Source organism: Glycine max, chromosome 13, assembly GCF_000004515.6.
Source record: "Glycine max cultivar Williams 82 chromosome 13, Glycine_max_v4.0, whole genome shotgun sequence".
Lineage (NCBI taxonomy): Eukaryota > Viridiplantae > Streptophyta > Magnoliopsida > Fabales > Fabaceae > Glycine > Glycine max.
In genome coordinates, this window is record NC_038249.2 from 764,850 (window position 1) to 791,711 (window position 26,862).

Below are 26,862 nucleotides of genomic sequence, written 5' to 3' on the forward strand. Positions count from 1 at the left end.
AAAAACGGCACATATTTATTACTACTAAAAAAGTAATTTATGCTGATACAACTTAGTTTTATTTATTAAATACTATTTTAATTCTAATATTATAAAAAACAATATCTGTATAATAATATTAAAATAATTATAATATTATAAAAAATAACTTTTAATTCTAATACTACATATCTTTTCCTAAAATAAATACTATAAATAATGTTTGTTTTACATATATTTTTTTAATAAAATTGTGATGTCATCATTTTTATTTCTTCTTTCCATATTTGAATGAATGGAATAACATTATTTTCAATATTACAATTTTTTTCTTTTCCTAAAACAAATAATATTTATATATTTATATTAAATTACAAAGCAGGAGAAAATCTCCTTGTTAAATTATTTTATCTTCTTTATTTTTTATATTCAAATACCATTATAAATGTGATTCATGTGTGTGGTTTATATTTAAATTTCAAAGCATATATTTATAGAGAGACAAACATAAATCATAAATGATGTAAGTAGATGTGTTTTATCACAAACATAAACAAATACTAAAATTAATAATTTAAATACAATAAAAATATAAATTTTAATCTATGCGACGTCTCTGTCGCAGCCTAAGACTTTCATCTATGGCGTCACCTCTAACTCTCCTCAGACAACGAGTCATGATGTCATATAAGTGAGTGTCTTCAGTGACCATCCTGAGGTTGATGTCCCGCTCCAAATCCTCAACAATTGCTCCTAAATCCTCAGCCATCCCCTGACATCCTTCGCAGTCAACCTGTCACAGTCAAAATAACAAAGTCAGTATCACATTTTTAAAAAATTTAAATTATGAAAAACTACAAAAGTTATATTTACCACTGAGGGGTGGCTCGACGAACTCCTCATCATGAGGGGGAGGCAGATGTCTCAGCTCAGCAGTCTATACAATCCGCGTGACGAACGAGTGCGAAATCCGAAAAAATCACTCCATGTAGTCTGACGCCACCTGCCCAGGAACTACACAGAGCTCTCCTACAGGCACCAAATGGTCTGAAAAATGAAGCCACCAAAGAATCACAAACCGACGGTGGAGGGACATTCTGAATGTAGTCAAACTGTCGAAGAACCCGCTCAGGCCGAACGTACACAACAATCTGACCCCATCTGAGCTGACTGTTGTACGACAATATCAAGTCAAAGCCCCTGACTCCCCGGTGCTCAACATAGGGCATCCAGCACACGTCAGGGCATCCATACGTCTCCGATATGGGGATCCCTTGATCCCCCGTCATATGAGTTTTACCCGTAAGCCACCTGCAGTCGCTCCCCAGACGAAACCCCCTGCCTGGGCCAGGTCCCTGAAAGCCTTCAGGTGCACGACATGTACATGGGTTGAACTCTTGTTGGTGAAAAGAGTACAACCCATCAAGTGGAGTAGATACGTGCTGGCTGCTACAACCCATTGTCTATCCCTGCACTGGCTCTCATACACGTCTCGAAGCCACCCCAACCGGACATGAGGTCCACCAGTTTTCAATGGCAAGAGGTTGATCTTATACACAAATTTGACATGACAATGTCACATATATCATAAGTGACAATGTCACACATATCATGAGAACATCATGTCCAAGAAACATTGAAAATTTAATTTGACCAAATTAGTAAGAAACATACAAAACATGTGTTTGAACAAATTTGTAATGACAAAGCTTTGTTACCAATTATTTGAATATTTAATTTGACTACTAAAAGTAAATGTTCTTCATGATTTCAAATCATGGTTAGAACACGAGGTCTAGGTCGTGTGTTAGGAACTGGTAGAGGAAGAGAGTTGAGTCAGGATGCGCCTAAGGCTGATGTTCCTCGACGTCGCAGGCCTACTTCTTCAGCACGTAGGCAATGGATTCGTGTGCGTGAGAACGTTACAGAGAGACCTGAGGATGTGCCTCAGTTGCATGAGGATGTTCCTCATGTGTCTGATACTACCCCGGAGATGACAGGCACTGCCGATGCTATTCACACAGAGGGAGTGGCTACTGATGAGAGCTTGGGGTCACCTGCTACAGATGAGGGATTCCCAGGTGAGCCACGCGACCCATCGATTTTGACCGATTTTGCTGAGCATGTCACACACAGCATCTGGAGTGGATAAGTTCGTACTTTTTAATGTTGAGTAATTACATAAAAATTATTTGTAGTTGGATTGTTTTTTATATACACGTTATTATAAATTATTCAATTTAGAAACGATTCGATCTAAAGTTGGTCTCCCATGGTAGAAAAGTAGATAAAATTGGGAGACCAACACCTGAGATCGAAGGCATGATTGTTGTCACCGGATTGAGTCCACTAATCAGATGTTCTGTTATCACCACTGATCCTGGACTCATATCCGCCTTCGTCGAGAGGTGGCATCGCGAGAATAGCACGTTCCACCTGCCAATAGGCGAGTTGACGATCACGGTGGATGACGTGGCGTCACTCCTACACGTTCCCATCACTGGCGCGCTTCATAAGTTTGAGCCGCTGGTTACTTCAAACGTGATTGGTCTACTGACAGAGCTTCTTGAGGTCAATCATAAGGAGTCTACAGCTTAGTCCCGACAGGCTGGTGGGCCTCATGTCCGGTTGGGGTGGTTTCGGGACATGTATGAGAGCCAGTGCAAGGCCAGACGATGGGTTGTAGCAGCCCGCACGCATCTGCTCCACTTGGTGGGTTGTACTCTTTTCGCAAACAAGAGTTCAACCCATGTACATGTCGTGCACCTGGAGGCTTTCAGGGACCTGGCCCAGACATAGGGATTCGCTTGGGGAGCAATTGCATTGGTCAAGGGAGCCCCATATCAGAGACGTATGGATGCCCAGACTGTGACTGACGTGTGCTGGATGCCCTATGCTGAGCATCGCGGAGTCAAGGGATTTGACTTGATATTGTCGTACACAGGCCAGCTCAGATAGGGTCAGATTGTCGTGTACGTTCGACCTGAGCGGGTTCTTCGACAGTTTGGCTACATTCAGAATGTCCCTCCGCCGTCGGTTTGTGATTCTTTGACGGGTGATGATATAGATGACCGGTGACTGCATTTTTCAGACCATTTGGTGCCTGCAGGAGAGCTCTGTGTAGTTCTTAGGCAAGTGGCGCCAGACTACATGGAGTGGTTTTTTCGAATTTCGCACTCATTCTTCACGCAGATTGAGGAGACTGCTGAGCCGAGACATCTGCCTCCCCCTCATGATGAGGAGTTCGTCAAGCCACTCATCCCCAAGGTTTCAGTCGCGTCCGATCTCCATACGCATTCAGTGGTAAGCATAATTTGTGTAGTTTTTCATAATTTAAATTTTTTAAAAATATGATACCGACTTGTTATTTTGACTATGACAGGTTAACTGCGAAAGATGTCAGGGGATGGCTGAGGATTTAGGAGCGATTATTGAGGATTTGGAGCGGGTCATCAACCTCAGGATGGTCACTGAAAGCACTGACTTATATGACATCATGACTCGTTGTCTGAGGAGAGCTAGAGGTGACGCCGCAAATGAAAGTCTTAGACTGTGACAGACACGCCGCATAGATTAGGATTTATATTTTTATTGTATATAAATTATTAATTTTAGTATTTGTTTATTTGTGATAAAACACATTTACTTACATGATTTATGATTTTTGTTTCTCTCTTTATAAATATATGCTTTTAAATTTAAATATAAACCACACACGAGTCACATTTATAATGGTATTTAAATATATAAAATAAAGAAGATAAAATAAGTTAACAATGAGATTTTCTCCTGCTTTGTAATTTAATATAAATATATAAATATTATTTGTTTTAGAAAAAAAATTGTCATATTGAAAATAATGTTATTCCATTCATTTAAATATGGAAAGAAAAAATAAAAATGATGACATCACAATTTTATTAAAAAAGAATATGTAAAACAAACTTATTATTTATAGTATTTATTTTAGGAAAAGATATATAGTATTAGAATTAAAAGTTATTTTTTATAATATTATAATTATTTTAATATTATTATACATATATTATTTTTTTTATAATATTAGAATTAAAATAGTATTTAATAAATAAAACTAAGTTGTATCAATATAAATTATTTTTTTAGTAGTAATAAATGTCTTTTTTAGTAGCGTACCTTGACACCATTCCCAGTGGTCTCTTGTATGAGGTTTTCTTAAAAACATGACCAACGACATGCATACCTGTTTCGAATGATGCTCTAATTTCATTGTGCTGCAGCGTCATCATGTATGTTGTTCATTGCATCCCAAACACAACAGATGTCTCCAACGCTACTCTGTAATACCTTTTTCAGAGACCAATGAGCATATTCAACCCTACATTTAAAACACACAACAAACAACACAAATTAATAACAATCATTTATACTAAAACAATCATTTAAACAAACTTGACAAAAATAATAAAACATGTAAATACCTATTTTTTGTTGTGTTGTCTAGATGCATCACCTTATTCGTCCAGGCCGTGATAAACTTCTCCTTGTGTGGGACAATCAATGTCTCACATATGTAGTCAACGAACATTGGTCACGGGGAACACGCTATTTGAAACCTTTGAAGATGCTCAGGGAACTCCTGTTTCGAAGGACAATCTATCAGGTTACCCCAACTATCCATTACGTAATCTCAGGCATTCTTCTGACCAATTAGCGATTTGCACTCTGCCTTCACATTCTTGTCTATGTGAAACTTGCACAACAAATTTGTACACTCTGAAAACACAACTTTCACAGCATTCATCAAGGCTAGGTTTTTGTCTGTGACAATAACAACAGGAAGGCGATCGTTTCTTAAAAAAAGACCTCGAAATCGTTCCAATGCCCATACAAGATTGTTCACGCGCTCACCCTCCAGATATGCAAACCCAACAGTGAAAGTCATCCCAATTGGTGTCACCCCCACAAAGTCAAGCAATGGGAGCCTATACCTATTTATTTTGTAGGTACTGTCTATAAAAAAACAAAATGACATGCATTACATAACTTAACTGCATCTGGGTGACACCAAAACAAATCACGCACCACATATTGATCCTTCAATCTATGTCAATGAATGTATTGATCACATTCAAGGAGCCTAATTAGGTGTTGCATTTCAATGTCATCTCCTTTGATTGAAGAACGATATGCACTTCTTGCATCGTAGATTTGTTTGATTGTGGCACAATTGTTGACGTTGTGTTCATTTAACGTTAACAGGATGTTTTTTGATTTCACATTCGACTTTGTCATATCAGCAATGATATTCTTCTCTTCATCTGTCAATCTCCCGGTATATGGATGTCCAACTAAGGTCTTCGCCAATTCATGGTTGTGAATCCCACATATCAGCTTCACCGTCCAACCTTCACCTCCATGCACTGATTTTCCACAAATCTTAAAGGGACAACCACATTTTCTAGTGTTGTGTCTCTTCTAACAAATTCTTTCTTCCTACACTTGTACTTACCGCTCCTTTCACACCCAATTAACACAAATGAAATTCTTCCTCTGCTACCAGTATGTGTATCAGACCTCATAATTACTACAACAAAATCGTTTTCATGGACAACCGTTCGAGCCTACTGCAAAACATTTTCTCGGGTTGCAAAGACCTAAAACACAACCACGACATATTAATTTTTACACAAATCATACATTAAACCAAACAACTCAAATTGATCGACATGATTACCTAAGTATTAAAAGCATCTGAACAATCAACATGTCATTCATTCACACCACAATCTTGTTCATCTTGAAAATTCATATCAACTTCTTCGGACATCGTACTGTAATATGTCCATTGATCTTCGTCCATCTTAATTCAAACTATAAGTATCACCTAATTCAACATTCAACTAAATAATTTGAATAATATAGCAACCCAAAAAAATTTACAAACTATGAATATCGAACTAATTCAACATTTGACAACCTCACACAAATATTTAATTTACATATACATCAATATTTTAACAACCAAATTCAACTTTTAATTACATAATTTCAAAAATATAACATACAAAGTTCATTTAACCAAAAAATACTTCAACCTAGGCAAAAAAATCAACACTTCAACCAAGAAATATATTTTTATGTTTCACATAAATTACAAATAAAATTAACCAAAATAACATTCAAAATAATCTTAAAACTAAAAATTATAAAACAAATTAATCCACGGAAGAAACTGTCTTCCGCAGTTGTAGTTACAACAACGGAATAAAACTTCTTCCATGAAATGTCGCGGAAGACTTCTTCCGTGGAATCTCGCGAAAGACATCTTCCGTGAGCTTCCACGAAATAAGTTTTTTTCTTCCGCAGTTATAATGTCACACCTAGCAATCCCTTGATCCCCGTCATATGAGCCTTACCCGTAAGTTACCTGTAGGCCTGTGGGCTTCCCTCATCATAAACAATGATACACACAAAAGCTATGTACCTTAGTTGACAAATATCACACCAAAACAAAATTGTTTTTCATTTGAAAAACGTTCAGGGGTATTTTGGGGTTTTTGAAAAATTGTTGGGTGCACCAGCAATGTTGTTGGGTGCCCCTAGCAATTCCCCTTCTAATGTTGGACCTCTATCAGATGGATCCAAACCCACAATTGGGGTGAACACAAATCTCCCTCCCATGTTAGGCAGAGTGATCTAATGATAGACGGTCTTTTATTTCTTTCATGAAAGAAAAAAGGGTCAGCATTTAGCATTACTCTCACCAGGTATGGGAGGGAATTGAGAAAGTAAGGGGGAGTTTCAAACTTCCATGTTTCAGAAGTCATAGAACATTTTTAAAATAAAGCAACAGTGTTTAGAGAGTTCACAACCGATAAAACCAAATTCAAGCCATAGATTTTTTCTTCTCTTCCTCAAGTCGCTGCAACTCAGCCAGTCTTTCTGCCCACTCTCTTTCCCTTGCAACGGCAGCCATTTTACGTTCTACCCTCTGAATATTTTTCTTGCGATTAGCCTCTTGCAGCTGAGCCTTCCTTTTCTTCTTTTCAGCCTGTATGCAAGAGTCCACAATGAACATTTACTCCAATAGGAGATATTTGGACGCATGCCATACCATAGAAACACTTCTAGTTTACAAAGCAAAATATCAATTCAAAGATAGCACGGGTATTTTTTTAGGTTATAAGAAAATCACTCTAACCTCCTGACAGATAAAAAATGGTCATAACCAACTCCATTTAGCCTTGACAAATTTTCAAGTTGTAAAACAATCCATCTTACTTTGATTGACACTTGATAGTCAATTATTTGTCACAGAATGGCAATAAATTCCAGAGTTATTGTCAAAGAATGAATAACCACATAATGATCTAATATTCTAATACCAATAAATTCCTCGTTTATTACGGCTATGATCTTGTCTATGGAATACTTTTGACATTCAATAGCAAATAAACTTGCCACCAAATCTACCCTAGCTACATGTAGTAGTATGTTTCATATCCAATGTTCATGAAGGCTACAGAAATAAATGACAAAATGAAGCCCTCAGAAGAACTAAAGGGATATAGGAAAAAAATGTGCTGTCAATGAATAAAAAAGAAGGCAGATGCTTTCAAAGGCAAGAGTTAATGCACACACATGCACATGCACACATTAGAGCTTCTGCGATGGATTTCTAGATCCTATCTATTGCTCAAAATTATATGCTTTCATTTTGGCTGCAAATTTAGTGACAATAACAGCAAAGCAAACATTAGAAAAAATTCAAGCTAGTTTTTTTTATAGGCACAAAATTCATGCTAGTTAACTCCATGAGAAAGCAACTAAAGAACCAAAATTAGTTCATGATGTAATACTATCAATCTAAAAAAGAAAAGTGCAGATGCTACTAAACAAGCAAACAATAAATACATCCAAATTTTCACTGTAAACTACTCTGAACCAAAAGATAACACTATTGTTCAAAACTCATTAACCTAATTATACTGGTAGAAAGATTATGCTCCCCTCATGGACAAGATTCACAAAGTTCTAACACAGACATTTAAAAATTAAGTTGTTAGAAATCCCATCCAACTTATAATCGAATATTGAGACTACATATCAATTTGTTGCCCTCCTCTTCACCATTAAATAAGATGACTCTCACAACAACAACAGCTATATCCCACTAGGTCTTTTAACATGAAACTAATTCAAAATAACTATTCATTTTGTAACCACCATCCAGTTCTCACACAATCAGCAAGTAGAATGAATTTTCGTCTCAAAAAACACACTCACACTCATAAATCCTCAAAAACTCAATGCGTACAGGGTAAAGGGAGAGCGCACCAATATAAAGGCCCGGCGTTGCCTCATGCGTTTCTTCTCATTTCTCCTTTTGACACTCCCTTCATTAGGCTTATTTGGAAGTATGGGTTGGCCAGGTGTATATTGAACCCAAGCATAAGGCCCTGAACCAAATAAAGCATTTCAAAATTTGAGTTCAGTTTCAAAATTAAAAGCACAAAAAGGGACACACCAGAGGGTCTCAAGCTGGCTCTCTTTCGACGAGGTTTTTCCGAGGGTCGTCTCTTGGGAAAGCGAGTGTCTGTCAAGCTGTGGAAGTGATTCCAAAGGGGATGAAGCCATTGAGGAGTTTTGCAGGGAGACGGAAAAGCAGGACAAAATGGTGCCATCGAAGCATTGGTGGAGATCCGAGGCGTTAAAGCTCTTGATGATGCAACTGAAAGAGGGCGAACAATGTTTCTTAGGGCTCCTGCAAATCCCATTCTCTCTGCATGTAATAGAAATGATTAATTCACGTGCACGGCAGAGGCCCTGATGTACTTTTCCTCTTAAGAATTTCTTAGATACACATCAAATGAAATCTCTTCATTGGAAGCACTAGAAAGTGAGCTTCTGAGTTATCATAATATGCAGATTCCAATCATAATTTTACAGGATAATAAACAACACAAATAGCACACCAAAGTCAAATTCAGCACTAAACATGCTGATTTGATTGGGCATTTGAAAATATAATGCTGTACCTCAACTTTTTAGGACCAAATTAGACTAATTACGTTTTCAACATGACGCATCAAACTATAAATACATTTTATGTCCCAATTAGAATAATAATGACACAAAATGGTTACAAGCAATGGCAACTGGAAGCAGGAAAAGTGCGGTTAATTTGAGAAAAATTACCCGATGAAATTCATATTAAAAAAATATCAATTCTTAGTTGAATTGACTTATTAGTTATTTGCCTGGTGGGTGAAACGTCGTGCATGACTGAGATGTGCAGAGCAGAAACAAACTGACCTTCAGAAAAGAAGTGGTTTAGGCTCAATTGATGACAAACCACTTACGAGAGAGGCAAAAGGCCCAAACCAGTGGTGACGGAGGCGCAACGGCGGCGGCAGGACGACGGTCGCCAACGATGTGCGACTGAAACCGCGATGGTGTTTGAGTGCGACCAGGGCACGACGGTGGCTGGACAGGAGCGCGAGGAAAGGCAAGGGTTTGTGTTCTGAATTTCTGATTAGGAATTTAGGTTGAGTTCTGGGCTTTTACTTTCTGCACTTCCCTGTACCCCCTTATATTTAGTGATTAGACAAAATTGTCCTTCATGGATTTTGACTAAGCTGGTAACCCCAACCGGCGAAGTTTCTCCTAAGCACCCATTGAAGGTAGCCAGCTACGTCGGCGAAGGTAAGTTTATCTTATTATAAACTAATAAGATAAAATATGTAAAAAAAAATAATAATATGTTACACACAGCGTGTTGTTAGCAGTCTGTTCTTTTTTTTTTTTCATTTTTCGACATGATATGAAATGCTATTTTTGGTTTAAACAATTTTCAAGCATTAAGATACATCTCCAATATTTTCTTCAATTCGGTGTTTCTAAAGAAAAGCCAAGTACTTGTAAACCATTTCTTACTGTGAAATTTCAAAACCAATTATTTCTAGGCTTAATTACTCTTTCATCCTGTAGGTTATTCCAAGATTTTTATTCAAATTCTGCTACCGGTCTTAGAAGACTCTTAGGATGGCTTAAGGGTTCAATGTATTATTTGCTATGAAGAAAATTACAATTTTTAACAGCTTATTTTTGAAGATTTTGTCTTTAAATAAATATTTAGTTTTAAATATGTAATTAAGTTTTTAAAGGTTAACGTTGTTTAAACCCGTTTTCTTTTGGAAAATACTTTTTACCTCCATTAAGTATTTATGAATTGACTCTTCGTATAGGATCATTTTCAACAATATTAAGAACTTATTTTCTCGGTGCTGTCATCACTTTCGATATCAACGGCAGGATGATGGACCTTGCCTATACATTGTAAGGATCGCCCACAAACATGCAATGCTCTTGTTGCAGATAGCTCAGGATGGCTCTAAAGTCTAAACTCTTGAAGAGCCCGCTAACAAGTAAAAACGACACGAAATTTTTATAAAAATAAAACGGAGAGGATTGAGAGAATTTATAAGAATTTAAATAGAAAATTTTTCTAACTATAAGGATATAATTTAAGTTTTAAACTATGTAAAGACTTGTTGAAAAGTAGTGAAAGTATAAATTATACATCTTATAATTATAAGGTTATTACAAAATTATTTAATAGTTAATTTAACCTCGTGTTCATAAAATCATAAAATTGCCTTGAAATACATAGGTTTGGATAAATTGCAAAATTGTATGACAGCTGAGAGGAACAGCAAAAAAAATGTGATCCAGGGGTCTTTCCAGTATACATCCACAAAATTTGACATTTCTAGGATGATTGGAGTATCTTCTTATAATCTTGGAATGTGCCATGGAATGGTGCCACTCTTCCTTCGGATACAACCCATAGTTCCTCCACGCTTCCAGAGATGAGGTGCTCATCGTGACTCACCTGCCAGAGCATAAACATCAATCAATTCGGATGTATAAAAAGATTGTTTTGGGGCACTCAAATCAAATAATATTGAAAGAATAACATACCATGAGAATGCCTCCTTGGAACAGCACAAGACCTTGAATAAGCGCCTCAACAGCATCCAAATCCTACAACATATTACGTTATCATTCAATTTCGGAATCTTTAAGTCACAATACACGCTCGCTTTCAATAGTTTAATTGGCCACGGAAAGGAAATTAACAGATAAAAATGCCCAAGAATATTCCTGTTAAGGGATTTCAATCTTATTACTATGTCATTTTACTAGAATGTGAGAGATTCAATGCAGGAAATGTAGGTTGCTTCGGACGGGGAAATGAGTCTATCTCCTTAAAATGACAAGGTCAAGTCAGAAGCTTAATTGAGACGATCATAGGACCACCTTCAGCTATTTTCTCCTCACATAAGTTGTTGGCATACCATTTTAACAGAGAAAATAAGCACAACCATGACAAAAAACAAAAACAAAGATTCAATAGACACATGTACTTTCCCTGCAACAAATAAGTCAGTAAACTAGTTGCCATTGGTCCACTAGCCCACCAAGAAGCAACAAACAATGATGGAGAGACACAGCAGCGTACCAGATGATTGGATGGCTCATCAAGCAATATTATGTGTGGCTTCTTAAAAGTTATCTTTGCAAAGGCAACCCTGCTTTTCTGACCACCTAGTAAAGCGTTTAGAGAAGTAAAAATACAATTCATAACAGAAAGGTACATCTATATCCATTGCAACTTACAACACCCACCAAGTGTCCCAACATACATTATTTCTGTTCCAAAAGAACATTAACGAATTGTTTATGAATTATGATGACTATGAAGACAATACCTGACAAAGTATACATTGGCTGCAGCGCAAGATTTCCGGTTACACCAAAAGAACCTAAGTGAGCTCGAAGCTTCTGTTCTGGAACTCCCTGCAGAAAATTTCAAATAGGAAAATTTAATAACATAGTTGCAAGCACAGGTACCCCCCTCCTCCTGTTTCTCCAAACATAAGTAAATTGTCACCTTGTCAACAAAAATTATAACATCTGAAATGAAAACAAGTACTCATGCTGCCATGCATTTATCCATGAAAAGAGGGAAAATAGAGAATTATCACATTTTCAGTTTTCACATGTACACAATTGAATTGAATCTACTATACTGCTCATCCTTGAATTTGTTCCAAGGTTTCAAAATCTCATTCTCCAATCTCCATCACAACATGCCGAACATATCAGTTGTGGCAGCTAGTACAGCTGCATTAATACGCAAGTGCAGACCACATTGACCCACAATGTAACCACAACCAAAATCTAAATCCTTGATTCTTCCCATATAAGAAGTCAGTGATTAGAAGGATAGGAACTCCGATAGTCAAGCATTTAATTTAAGATTAACTCTCATAAAACATTCAGAAAACAGTTAATTATCACTGAATACAAGGAACTCACAGGATAGCAGCGCATCATATACAGAAGAGGATTTGAGGATAAGTCGAGTCCATCAACATGGTGCTGACTGAACACTGCTATACGAACCTGTAGATAGTAAAGATGTGTAATTAATGATCCAAAATAATATTGAAGTATGAAAATACATTATTGAGGACAGACTTGCGGCCACTCTGATCCTTTCCAGTTCCCAAGTGTCATGTAGTAGCTAGTAAAATACATTACCATTTTCAAATCATACATAAACTGGTTTTAAAATTTAAATCTGATTGGCTGAAACCAGAAAATAAGACTTCAGTTGTCAACACTATCATGGATAAAAAAAATATAGCCAATACATGTAAAACAATAATTGCCAAGTCATGTAAAAGTGTAATTAAAGCATGTCCTGGAGCTGAGGCGAACAGAAGTAACTTTTATTAATGTAATTATTGGACAACTTTATCGATGTAAGATAGTTTACCTTAGCAGATCGGAAGACAGTCCCAGAACTGGGCTGAAGATCCCCAGCAATTAACTTAAGTATAGTTGATTTGCCAATACCATTTGGTCCAACCACTGCAAACATTGAGGAAATAACCTTCAACACATAAACAATATACCAGAGTCATGTCATTATTTTAATAACATTCTCCCCCACACAGGTTTATTTAGTACTAAATTACCAGAAGATGCGACTCGGGAATGACATGTAGACCGCATTTAGTCATGACTCATGCTGAGTAATCATAAAAATGAATATAATATGATGCTAATATAAATTGAACCAAAATATCTATCTATAATACAACAAGGATTCAAAAGGCATGAGAGAAAAATCATTCTTGGGACTAGGATAAGATAAGCATATTCTTACTTGCAATACGACTGTCGAGATCAATCCCAAAGTTCAAATTCTTAAACAGAATGGGGCCCCCAGGATAACCAAATGATGCATCACTGCACATATGATTGAAAATTTTCGATTTAGGTCACAGATAAGGCCTAAATGCTGTATGTGACAAACTTTATTTTGGTATTCATTGGTTCATATAAATCAATGTAGTCCACAGAGCTGAAAGAAGGGCCTTATGTTCTACCTGAAACTTATTATTGGTGCACCAGGTCTATCATCTGGAGTGGGGAAGTCAAATTTGTAGCTATATCCCACCAGAAAAAAATATACAGTTAAAAACTTAAACAAAGCAAAACAGAAGAACACGTTTTGGTATGATGAGCAATAAAAGAGTAGCAGTTCATACTCAGGATCATTAACAATTTCATCCACATGGCCCATTCGATCCAAAGCCTGAAATATTTTTTTTCAGGAAAAAAAGTTTTAGATACAGAAATATCAAATTTAATGATTTAAACCGAAACTAACAACCAAACCAAGGAGCAACTAAATAATACACATACACACACATATGCACACGACGTTTTGGGCATTTGATTTATAGGAAGGTGATCTGACAATAACAAGTACCTTGATTCTAGATTGAACAAGTGATGCCCTCTTCGCATTATAACGGAACTTGTCAATGAAGGTCTGGCAGAAAAGCAAAACATCAAATGTCATGTCAATAGAATCTTGATTAAAATGCTAAATATGCACAACAAGTTCTGCAAATAGCAAACAGCAATCTTTTGAAGGAATTGTAAGTGGAAAACGATGTTAGAATGTTATTTACACATGAAAGCAGTTTTTAATCAAAAATGTCTAAAAAATTGTGATAATTGGATAAGTTTTTTGATAAAAAGAAAATAAAAAGTCAGTTACTTTTCATAGAAGCTAGAAAGAGTAGCATCTGAAAGAAAAAAACTCTAAAAAAACCATAAGTTTATCCAAGCACACCCAGAATCAATTAGGAGCAATCTTAAGAACTAATTTCAGATCATATATGATATATCTGTATAATTAGGATTCAATCAATGTAAAATTATGTAATTAGTACTAACACATCTAGTAACACTAATATAGAAAGAGAGAGCATGTATGTGTGGACAGTCTAGAAATGCAATTCATCCAAACCATATTTTTTATAGTATTCTTATGTTGATATCTAGCCTGGTTTTAACTAGGCCTGCTCATCAGGCAGTTACAGTCGGTTTTGGGCAAAAACGGCTTCAACCGACCAAAACCGTTAAAGCTAAAATAGAACCCATGTCCGACTGAATATCTCTTTGGATAGCTCGGGTCACGGATAATTCGGGTATAGGATGGAACGAGTGGGTTAATTAGATTTTGGGTCATTTTCTTCCTTTCATACATCAAGAGTCAAAGCACCAAGAAAGTCAGAACTGAGATTAAATGCAAATTGGAAACAAGGACAGTGAAACAGAGCAATGGCAACTGCAACCTTTGAACTCATCACATTAAAGCAGTTGCTCAAAGAGTAGAACACTTGTGAATCATAGCCAATGAAACTAGTGTGACAATCAAGCTGCACTACATATATCTTCCCTTGTTTGTCTTACTTTAACTAGGTATATTGAAGTTGACTGCTACATTGATTGGGATTTGAGAGAAAATTCATTCTAGAGAGATCACAACAGCAATTGTGAACTCTAGTGACCAACTTGCTCAATTTTCAATAATATATAAAACAACCTTATTTGGACCATCTAGTAATGAACAATCTCAGGAACTAATTTAGGATTGTATATATTTATACATCGGGATTGCATCATTGTGATTAATACCAACACTAATATATAAAACGACCTTATGTCGACCGTCTAGAGTCTCTAGACACAAAATTCAGCTTTAATCTTAGTATTATCAAGTCTAATATCAAAATCTTGTTACTCCAATGCTGCATGGGAAGTATAGATACAAGCATTGCTGTATAAAACCACATGGAATATCGGACAATCGCACGAATTACAATTTGGAAAATTTTAGTTCAATGTTCACGAATTACAAAATACTTCCTTATCTATGTCATTTTCGTCACATGTACATTTTCCGTCTTTTTGTAAGATCTTATGATGCGTGTTACAATATTTCAATTTACGATTTTTCATCCCCTTCCGATCCCATGTAAGATCTCAATTTTCACAACATTTCATACAAGTATACAATACAATGTGTACACTGTACACAAACAATAGTTTTTCTAAAAGAAAAAAGGGTACAACAAATAAATCATGTTCTATTAAGTGTAATAAAGATAGATACAAATTAGCTTTCAGTGAGATGTGGCTTAGTGCTTGATATCCCTGGTCTTGAAAACCGGTATAGTTCAAAACAAATAACTATTGAGGGCTCAAATCCCTCGCTGTCCTTTTTCTCAGCAAATGGATAATGGATTTGTTTATTTTGTTGGTTTTGATTTTGATTGACTCAGTTTTTTTGGGCTCAGCAATAAATAAAATATGCAGATAATTAAAATTAAAATTATCCATATGTGATTATCCCATCCCAAGTACCATTGTGTTCACCCTTTCCCAAGTCCTTATGTAATAATCTTGAGGTTGGAAAGCACTTGGAGGGTAGCGGATATCCAAAAATTAAGGATATCACAAAACTACAAGTTTGTTATAGCATTATTATTTACACAGTTATAACTTATAGGTCCTAGATAGTAGCACATAGTGATAGGAAAGGAGGTAGCAGACCAGAATCACAGAATACAGAGAAGAAAAGAGATGGATGTAGCCAGAAAAGCCACCGGGGCCGGCCGGAGATGGGTGGCTCTGCTGGAGATGAGTCACAGAACAGAGACTAGAGAAGGAGGGTTTGCTGTTGAAGAACAGGGAAGGGAAGAAGGAAAAGGTGGGAAAATGGGGCGCTTAGCTTTTTTAAGCAGTCTGAAAGGGGGGAAGTCCATTTTACTCTTTAAAACCCTCAAAACAACACAGTTTTAAGGGCAAAAAGGGAAATCCACCCATTTCTCTGTAGTGACACTATTGTGCCAAGCAAGCCTGTGTTTTGGGCCACAAACCTGAAAACAACAACCACAACAGCCACAACGTGAAGATACTCCACAAGTCCAGATCTGTGGCTGCCGAAGGCCACTCCACCCCCACCACTGTGATTACGACTCTATCAATAACTATGTTATATTAGTATGAGAGTGTATCTGTTAGGAACCAAGAATAGAAATGGGAAAGAAAAGAAAGATTTTATTGAATAGGATGAAAAGAACAAGGAATAGGAGAGAAGCCTCTCCTCCAAGGGTTTCCCCTTCACAAAGAGCTAATGTTCATTTTACAAAGGACAACTTACCCCCCTCCATCCCACTATCCTTCCCTATTTATATCTAATAAAATCTTCTAACTAACTAACTAACTAACTAATTAATATTCTAAACTCCCCTTCTCCTTATATCCTAACAGTATTAGTATCAAATACAAATACTATATCTGTGCATACACCACCAAACTAATATTAGAAAGCACATTGAGAAAGCCAACGTCCACACATCATACCATGAATGTAGTAACCTATAGTCTTCCTTGTGAGTTTACAGTGTTAACAAATGGCGGCGCTATGGCGGTTTTGCGTGGCGGAAATTTGAAAAAACGCCACCGAATAGCGGTGGCGTGGCGGGTTTACAATGGCGACGCCATGGCAGTATAGCGGAAATAGTGGAAATAGCGGGTTTTTTTGTTTTTTTCTGCGCGGTAGGAGTTGGGCTGACCCGACCGAACCCTACCCATTATGTTATTCAAAAGCGTAGCGGGGAAACACAGCACAGAACGCAGCACGCGACCAAGAGCGACACCCTGCACCCAGCAGCGACGCCGCACGCAGCAGCCACCGTGCACCCAGAAACGACGACCCCGCAGCCCGCACGCACGACCCAGCAGCAACGAGCACCGGCACACGACCCCACGACGGCGACGAGCACCGGCAGAGGACCCCGCGACGGCGACGGGCACTAACAGACGACCCCGCAAAGGCAACGCTGCACCGACCCCGCACCCTCACGAAGGCGAACGTCACGGCACAGCTTCAGTGTGGTGTGCTTTTTTTGTTTATTTTTTTTGCTGTTTGACACCCGTTTTTGATGTCTACAGCTTTTTTTTGTTTTTCTATTTGACACCCTCTTTTTATTTTTGACAGTCCCATTTTTATTTTTTTTTCTATTTGACACCATGTTTTTTTTTTCTGTTCAGTCCTCTTTTCAAATGGCTGAACTATCCGCCATGACATCCGTCATTTTCCGCTACGCCATCCGCCATATTTTTATGACGGATTTTTGGCTTTCCGCCATCCACCATTAACAACATTGTTAGTTTACCACCCAAGATCTAACTTCTAAAATCCATTAGCCTGAGTACGTGATTTATAAATATAATAGAATATAGTTTGACAAGTTTACCCCACTTAGTGGCATAAGGTGTAGCTCTTGTTGTATAGATCCAAAACTTGAGGCTTGAAATTAACAACCCAGTAAACTAGTATAACCGAGCAGCAGATCCTAGGCTTCTAGCAACACATCACAATAACTTGACAAAACCAAAGTAGCATACAAAGTGCTAGACAAAATGTTTATTATAAAAGCAAGATCATAAGTTCCAATCACCGTAGATAAGTCTACACTGCCTTAGTAATATAGTACAATGCAAAAAGATTAAGAAGTAGGAAGAAACAAAATAAATTATCAACACAAAGAAGAATAACTTTTTAACAGTTGAAAATAATACCTGCATATGAGATCTAGCACGTTCGTTTGCCTCTAATGCTTTTTGCTGGTTTTTAACTTGTTCTTCTCGAGTCTTCTCAAAAGCATCATAATTCCCTTTATAAGTAGTCAGCTTTTGGTTTTGTAAGTGAATTATATCAGTAACCACCTGGGCATGCAGTTAACAAGTTAAAAAATATGCTGGGAACACATTTTGAGAAAGCACTTAACCAACAAAACACCAGATCAAATTAAGATAAGCCGATATGTTACCGTGTTTAAAAATTCTCTAGCATGAGAAACAACGATAAATGTTTTTGGCCATTTAACCAAGTACGATTCAAGCCATAAGACAGCATGAAGATCAAGATGATTCTGCAATAAAATAAAATTCATAAATTCTATAAACCAAGGCATCCATGAATCACGAAAGAGACTGGGAATGATGAGTAACCGTAGGCTCATCAAGAAGCAATATATCAGGCTCTATAAACAATGCACGAGCAAGAGCTATTCGCATCCGCCATCCTCCAGAAAATGTTTTTGTTGCCTTCTTCTGCATCTCAGGAGTGAAACTCAAACCCTGAAAATGCCCTTGATCAGTAAGATAATGATTTTGGAAAGAGTGTTTCTGTTTTGTAAGAAAATAATTACTACATATTTTAATGGAAGTAAAAGAACCAATCATGGGGGAATGCTGGAAGTTTAAGTAACGGAGAGAGAAATTCATCTACTAGCATGTTTGAGACCCTCATCTAAAAACATGCTTTTGTATTTCTTACCATCACAGGTTCTCCTTTTGGAAAATCAATTACCCAACAAATAAGGCAAAGTGAAAGACACATGAGCATAAGAATAAGCTACAAGCCAACAATTCAAAATACAAAAGGATCCAAGTGGCTAATAAGAGAATAAGACCTTGCAACAAGTGACTCGAACAAATTATGATGCAAATCAACAATGAACTCACTGCTAGTATTGATGCTGCTCGTGCCTCGGCCGAATCAGCATCAATGTGTTCAAGCCTCTTATATATTTCCTCAAGCCTTTTTGAAATGTCATCCCTACCGACCACTCCATTCGAATCACCCTTTTCGATTTTGTCCTCGAATTCCCTCTGTCAAACAACCATAACATCCTCAGTTGTCACAGCTTCAAGAGCACATACAAATTGCAAGCAAAGCAAAGCAACACACACTCTCAATTTCCCACCTGTTGGGCAACTAACTGAGCTTCTTCATCTAGAAGCTGAGTCCTCTCAATGTCAGAGTTGAGGACACACTGCAAAGCAGTCGTAGCATCACCTGTCACCTCTTGCTCCACATGCAGTATCTGACAATTCCTCGGAACACCATCAATGGCATGCATAGCCATGTGCCTAAGGAAAGTGGTTTTCCCCGTCCCATTTCTTCCCACCAAACCATAATGCCTTCCAAATGAAAGCGTGACACAACCATCCACAATGAGATCACGCCCACCAACAGAGATGTTGAAATTCTCCATATGAATGTCCTTCACGTTTGGTCCCCCGCTGTTATCATGTCTCACACACACCACCGGCATCCCCGCTCGCGCCGCCTCCATCTCCGCCAAGTGCATTTGGTATTGTGCCTGTTCATGTCCTTCTATAGTCAAATGAACTCAACCATAACCTCTAATCATAGTAACAATTAACAATATAAAGTGTTTTTACACTCATCCTCCAATTACAACTAGCCATGTACATGTATAGTATGTTTGTTGACTAATACAATAATTCTGATTGATAAATTCTGGACAGTTGAAATTGTAAAATTGCTTAATCTAACAATGCATAGAAATTAAATAAAAAATCGTTCACCTCTCGCTGGCGTTCATCCTTGCGTTTTCGCCTCTCCAGCTTTAACCGGTCGCGTTCCGAGAGAAGAGGGCCGTCGACGGGCTCGGGCTTCTTCTTGGGAGCTTGCACGTCGTCCATCCCCTCGTTCATTCGAAACGGCGCCGCAAGGCTTCGAACAGCGGGCTTCTCCTTCACCAAACCGTGCTTCCCGAACTTGTCGCACAGCGTGCTGCACACCTGCATTTAACAGAGAAAGGGTTTCGTGAATGAATAAATGAATGACTTTGAAGGAAATGAATGAGGGATTGGGATTGGGACTGACGGAGCGGCAGTGGGAGAAATCGTCGACGCAGCCGGCGGCGACGAGGAGCTCGCCGAGGGCTTCGAAGGCGCCTTGGCCGTCGAGGCCGAAATCGAAGTCATCGTCGGCGAGGACGTTTACGATGTAATCGACGATTGGCTGGTCCACGTCGACCACCCTTTGCCCCAAAACGTCGTGCACCACTGATCTCGCCACCTCCGTCATCTTCCGCCACTTTAGGTTTTTCTCTGCATCCGCTGTGCGGTGCGGTGCTCCTTTTGCTTCTTAGTAACTGAAACAAGGTTTTGGATTAATTACACTCCACGCCTCCTAGTTCTGAAAATTATGCTTGTCCCTCTGTTAGTTTCTTGTCAGAACTCAGAATTGCTATTCAACAAACCCTCTCAAATATTTGTCACAGACCCCTAAACAAAATATTCAATTAAAAAAATATTTGAGGTTTCGGTAAAAAAAAAATATATTCAATTAAGAAATATTTAAATTAATTAATTAAAATAAAAATAAATAAATACATATAAATTAAACTAAAATTATGTATTTTCTAAAATATGCAAACCAAGATGGCTCTTGATTTAAGTGTTTATTTTTTTTTCATTTTTTATTTTTATTTTCTGAAAATAATTTTCACTTTCAAATCTTTAAGGTTTAGAAAAATGTACCAACAAAAAAATGTGACTGTGTTTTTACTTTTTCAAAAAATATTAAAAATGTTGATATGTTGTTTTCAGTTGAAACTGTCTTTTGAAAATATTTCCTAAATTTAAACAAATATATTTTTGCTATTCTTTTTTTTGTTTAAAAATGAAAACAGAAACCGTTCAAAGGGCCACCTAAAATTTTGAAAAAAATACTAAAATTGCATGTTATAAATTAAAGGAGATTAAAATTGTAATTTAACTAATACAAAAATAGCACTATGCTCAATTAATGAAGTTTTAGGTTCGGTAACATATGCCTGAATAAAGTTCTAGGTTTAAACATTTGCAAAGTCATTGTATATTAAAAAATATATAGAGTAAATTACATAGAATTTCATGAGGCAGCGACAATGTAAGTAGCTCGGTGTTAGATCCAGAGTCATGAAACAAAAGGGGCTTTTTTGCTTGCCTAGAAACCAGCGTGGGATGGTGTTCACCAGTTTGGAGAATCATCATGCGCTCATTTCTCCCACTGCAACGGAAGTCGTGAACAATGTTGTATTCAAGATCGCGACCTTGAAGCGCGAGAAGGCAATGAAGATGGACGAGATTCTGAAGCTGAGAAAGGAGACGGATTCGTTACTATGTAAGGCAGTGCTGGAATCAGAGATGAGCGCAGTTGAGAAAGCTTGATCGGAGGCGGCGGTGTTCACTAGCTTTGTGTTAGATTTAGTCCTTGACGTTTTGGTGTTTGTTTCTTTTTCTTTCAATTCTAGTCCTTCACGGGATCAAGTTTTCTTTTCCCCAATTCTTTTGTCCCCAATTTTTGCACCAGATTTGGATGATGTTGAAGATGAATAAACATATATTTGGGATCAAGTTTGTTTTATTTTTCCCCAAATTTTTGTCCTTTTTCTCTAGGTTTTTTCTATTGGATAATTCCACCCATATTAAATTTGGTTCTAGCTATGGAGGGAAATGAGCCAAGTCTTATGATTCGGTCTAAGTTCGACTTACTTGTTTACTGTACTATAAAAATCAAGTTGAAATTTTTTAAAAAGTTTTTTTAGATAAAAAGGTCAAAGTCAAACTATAACAAAAGTTTGTTAAGCTTGACAAGTCAGTTTGTTTAAATAATAACAATAATAATAATAATAATTATAACTATTATTTATACCATTTTCATGATATTATGAATGATAGCATGTGCATAACTGTTATTTAGACCACTTTTATGATATTATGCAGGATGTGCATAAAGTGTTTAGAGAGTTCATTTGCATGTGTAAAATTTTCAAAAAGAAGAAGACTTATATTAAAAGGATAATGCAACCAGATTAATACTTTTAAAGAAAAGAATATTTTGTAAAGATATTTTGAGACAATTTAAATGTTTTTATTTGGCTATATTAGTATAAATCATCCTTAATCCATATATTTTTTTAATATTATGCTCTCTTTTTTCATTTTCTTTTGATATACTTTTTGTTTTAATAACTTGAATTCAATATGATTTTTGTTTATCAATTATTTTTGGATTTGTATATTACTTATTCGAAATTTTATAAGTTTCTTTTTTTAGTTAGTATTTCACTAGGTTTTAAAACAATTAATGGGTTAAAGACGTCTCTAAACAAACTTTTAAATAGGCTAGTAGGCCAAGCCAAACTTTTATGTAAGTCGGGCCGAGCCTTTAAAAAAAGTTTATGACAGGTAATGAGTCAAGCTCAAGCGTATTCAACTCAAGCCGAGCTCAAGCTTAGTAAAGCTTGACTTGGCTTGGCTCATTTCCACCCCTACTTCTAGGTTGATAGCAAATCTTTTTTTTAGCTAACAGGTTGATAGCAAATCGTAATTATTCCTTATACTGTTTGGCTTAATTGGTGAACCCCATCAGACTTTATTTTTTGTTGCATTATCATATTCATCTACATTTATTTTTTGGCAAAAATACCAATTGGGTAGGTATCTGTTATGAAATTATTTACTTTGTGGGTTTGTTTTTTTTTTACTACAATGCACTTCTCTGTTGGGTGTGTTCCCCGTAATAGTGACACGTGGCATGACGTGACTAGGTGACAGGGGAGGTGGGACAGGATTAGGAAGTATTGGTCTGCCAAGCGCGACCAGACGTGCTGGCCTGCTAGGCGCGACCAGACATGTTGGTCTGCCAAGCACGACCAGTTGTGTTGGTCTGCTAGGCACTTCCTTCCACGCTTCCCTATAAAACTCATCCTCCTCCTTCGTTCCATTTGCACTACAAAATCGTTGAAGTGGTTTATGCTCAGCTGAGTCTCACTCCTTACTGTTGTATGTATCATTGTTGAAGTGCTTTATACCGGTTAGAAATTTTGCTCAAAACTAGTAAATGTTTTTATCTTCAATATATTATAGCATTATTTAATATTTATTTTGTTGATGATAATAATGATTATATTTTGTAGGTGCATAGACAAATTGACACGGACGATAAAATGAAATAGTAATTTTGTTTATATTTTTTGTGTGATAAATAGTAATTTTTTGTAACTTAATAATTTAATATTTGGTTATAACTATGTTGTGTTTATATATGTTATATTTGTTTGTTGATGACAATAATGATTTATTGTAGTAGTTTTTATGTCCACCACATATTTAATTATTTTGTGTTGTATTTTAATATTATTATTAATTAAGCTCATAATTATTTATGTTGTTGGTATATTTTTTAATAGGCAAAATTTACATAAACGTTAAAAATAAATGCCAATTGTTTTGCATCATGAGTGTGCGAAGTAGTAATTTGTTCTCACATTAATTTAATTTATTTTGAGTAACTTGTTGATGTTAATTTATTTTAGGTTAATAATTTATGTTATGTTAATATATTTTTTATATTATTGTTTGTTGACGACATTAATTATTTATTGTAGGTATATTTTTGAAAAAATGAGTTCAATTATTACACTCGTCTATTTAAATGGTAAGATCTACAAAACTGATGATGGTATCACATTTGAAGGCCCTAAAAAAGCTATTCAAATAAAGCGTGGTATTAGTTTTGAGAGTTTAAAAAAAAGGATACACGACAAGGTAAAATTACAAAAACATGAAAGTATATCTACTATCACTTGTAGACTTTTAGTTGCAGGTAAATATATTGCACTATTTGTGACGATGAAGATGTTGAAACAATGATTGAAAGTTTTGAACAACAACAAGAAATGTCTGTCATAGAATTATGTGTTAAAGTTGATATTGCGGGTGCTTCTACAATTAATTTCACAAATTCATTGTTATCATGCGGAAATAATATGTCTCACAATGAATCGGGTAGTTTAAGAGTTGGAACAAATTCAGAAGAAGATTTTGATGATGATGATTATTTAATATCTAATTCACGTTGAGGACTCATTAGACGAGGATGATGATATTGATGAAATATCTGACACAGATGATGAAGCTGCCCGTTTGATCAAACAACTTACAGTTGTGCAATCGGGAGAAGGTATATTTATTGTTATATATAAATAAATATTATAATATTTAAATAATTCGCTACCCTTGAATTTTAAATTTTTGGTATATTATTTTTGTAGGTGGAAGTCAGACTCCTTTATGGGATTCTGCTTCTCACTATAGTAATATTAATTGGAGTCATCCTGACCAAGAAGATATTTGCGGTTTAGATATGGGATCAACTTTTGATATGGGTCAAGAATTATATGTTGGTATGGAATTTGATACCAAAAGCGCAATAAAAAATGCATTACAACAATATGTAATGAAAGTGCATCAAAGTTTCAAAGTTGTTGAATCTAAATCGCAGAAATATGTCGTCTGTTGTGGAAATAGAAGCGTTGACATCCCATGCTCTTTTTATATGAGAGCAATTTTATCTAAAAAAATGATACATGGAAAGTTACGCAATAGGGAGGACCACATAGTTCCTTGAATATGAGTATAACTCAAGACCATGATAAATTGGATTCTGATTTGATTGTCACTTGTGTAGTAGGTATGATTATAAATTTTCATTCTTATTTATCATTTTTTTGTGTGTTTGTTGGTATACAATAATTTTTCGTACTTATTTTTATAGGGATGATCAAAGAAGATCCATCGCTCAAGATTTCTTTGATTCAAGAGAGGATCAATGGAATGTTTAATTACAACATTTCTTACAGGAAAGCGTGGAAGGCGAAGCAAAAGGCAATAACAATTGAATATGGCGACTAGGATGAGTCTTCTGCCGCTCTTCCGTCATGGCTAAAACACATGCAAAATCATTTGCCAGGATCGTATTATCAAATTTGTGATGATGATTTTGTTGTTGGCAATACTGTCAGTCGTGAACACCGACAGTTCCATCGAGTCTTTTGGACCTTCGGTCAATGCAAAGAGGCTTTTAAATATTGCAAACCAATCATACAAGTTGATGGTACATTCTTGTATGGGAAGTATCATGGGACGTTGTTAATTGCAACAACACAAGATGGAAATAGTCATGTTCTTCCGCTTGCATTCGTTGTGGTTGAGGGAGAAACATTAACAGCGTGGTCATGGTTTTTGGCACACTTGCGTGAACATGTGACAGATAAAGATGGTATATGTCTCATTTCTGATCGTCATGCAAGTATAAAGTCAGATGTTGCGAATGAAGCACTTGGGTGGCAACCTCCTCATGCGTATCATGTGTATTGCGTGTGCCACATTGCAAGCAATTTTAATCACAATTTTAAGAATGGGAAACAAAAAGAAATGTTAAAAAAATTAGGTAACATTTATTATTTCATATATAACATGTTATTTTTTATGCAAATTTTACTGATGTGGATAATTAATTATGTGCAGGATACACCCCGTGTAAGCATATTTTTTATAGAAATTTTGATAAATTTTGTGAGTTGATTCCCCCAGTAAAAGCATGGATTGGGAAGATCCCAAAAGAAAAATGGACAATGGCATATGACAAAGAAGGCCATAGATATTGTCATATGACAACCAATCTATCGGAATGTGTAAATAAAGTTTTCAATGGATGTCGCAATGTACCAATAACTGCCCTTGTGAAGTCAACATACAGTAGGTGTCGAAAGTATTTTGTTGATTGTGGTCGTCAAGCACAAAGGGAAATACGCGATGGTCAAATATATTGCTCACGCGTCATGAAAAAACTTCAGGAAAATCAAGAAAAGGTTTGTTCTCACATTGTTCGGATATATGATATTTAGAGAACAATATTTGAGGTTGAGGAGGCTTTCGACCCTATGACTCAACGAGGTGGACAAAAATGGGCAGTTAACTTGAATGAGCGCTACTGTCAATATGGACAATTTACTACTTACCACTATCCATGCTCTCATATCATTGTTGCGTGCAGTACTGTTAGCATCAACTTCTATCAATATATAGATGTTGTGTACACAAATGACTACATATTACGTGCTTACTCCACACAATGGTGGCCTCTTGGGAATGACGATGCGATTCTCCCATCTGATGAGTCGTGGACACTTGTGCCTGATCCAAGTTTTATTCGTGACAAAAAAGGAAGGCCAAGATCAAGACGGTTAAGAAATGAAATGGATTGGAGGGAGCCATCGCAAACTCGATACAAGTGTGGCAGATGTGGGACAATAGGACACAACCGGCGTAATTGTTCATTGCAATCTCAAAAAGGTTGTTGATGTCATGTATTAGATCATATGATAATGAAATGTTTACTTCATTTTTGGTTATTCTTTAACACATTTATGTGTCATTCACATTATCGTTATTTATTTTTATTTATTTTAAAAGCATTGCACGATAAGATTGAAACGTTAAAGTGACAATAATATAAAATTAACATGGAAAAAAACCATACAAAGTACATGACAATGTTAAAACATGGAAAAAAAACAATACAAAATACATGACAATGTTAAAACATACGAATAAAATGTAAACTCATTATTAATCAATCATCACTATGTCTGTGATGCCGCGACAAAGTCCCACATGGCCGGCCCCAATTCCTAGCTGCCCTATCAGGATTTCTTCTTCTATGATTCACCCTTTCATCCACTTGGTCAGCCTCAACAGAGAAATCATGACGTAAATCGACCCCTAATAAGTCATCCATGTCGAGTATATTTCCAA

The 26,862-nt window shown here is 36.4% G+C and overlaps 2 protein-coding genes and 1 long non-coding RNA gene across 5 annotated transcripts; all 3 read right to left on the minus strand.

The window, feature by feature from the left end:
- Nucleotides 1–515: 515 nt before the first annotated feature.
- On the minus strand, nucleotides 516–3,803 carry LOC121173368 (uncharacterized). Its single transcript, XR_005888080.1, has 2 exons — nucleotides 853–3,803; nucleotides 516–772 (listed from the first exon to the last, which is right to left on the minus strand). It is a non-coding gene; the product is annotated as an uncharacterized lncRNA (long non-coding RNA).
- A 2,372-nt stretch (nucleotides 3,804–6,175) lies between these two features.
- Nucleotides 6,176–9,461, minus strand: LOC100527226 (uncharacterized). Its single transcript, NM_001249726.2, has 4 exons — nucleotides 9,277–9,461; nucleotides 8,489–8,743; nucleotides 8,299–8,420; nucleotides 6,176–7,012 (listed from the first exon to the last, which is right to left on the minus strand). The coding sequence occupies exons 2-4, from the start codon at nucleotides 8,736–8,738 to the stop codon at nucleotides 6,848–6,850; spliced, it is 537 nt and encodes a 178-aa protein (NP_001236655.1). The 5' UTR covers nucleotides 8,739–8,743; nucleotides 9,277–9,461; the 3' UTR covers nucleotides 6,176–6,847.
- Nucleotides 9,462–10,520: 1,059 nt separating this feature from the next.
- Nucleotides 10,521–21,722, minus strand: LOC547980 (ABC transporter-like protein). 3 transcript variants are annotated; one of them, XM_026124826.2, is made up of 18 exons: nucleotides 21,206–21,722; nucleotides 20,099–20,369; nucleotides 19,798–20,013; nucleotides 19,170–19,568; nucleotides 18,928–19,074; nucleotides 18,412–18,540; nucleotides 18,231–18,332; nucleotides 17,980–18,126; nucleotides 13,811–13,873; nucleotides 13,587–13,633; nucleotides 13,425–13,484; nucleotides 13,202–13,284; nucleotides 12,809–12,903; nucleotides 12,346–12,432; nucleotides 11,736–11,823; nucleotides 11,486–11,571; nucleotides 10,945–11,007; nucleotides 10,616–10,855 (listed from the first exon to the last, which is right to left on the minus strand). In XM_026124826.2, exons 2-18 carry the CDS (start codon nucleotides 20,300–20,302, stop codon nucleotides 10,733–10,735), a joined length of 2,139 nt encoding a protein of 712 aa, XP_025980611.1. In that variant the 5' UTR covers nucleotides 20,303–20,369; nucleotides 21,206–21,722; the 3' UTR covers nucleotides 10,616–10,732. The 3 variants fall into 3 exon arrangements, with proteins under 3 accessions (NP_001236916.2, XP_025980611.1, XP_040863772.1); XM_041007838.1 differs by having other exon boundaries at nucleotides 20,099–20,502; nucleotides 21,123–21,590; NM_001249987.2 differs by lacking the exon at nucleotides 21,206–21,722 and having other exon boundaries at nucleotides 10,521–10,855; nucleotides 20,099–20,421.
- Nucleotides 21,723–26,862: the final 5,140 nt, after the last annotated feature.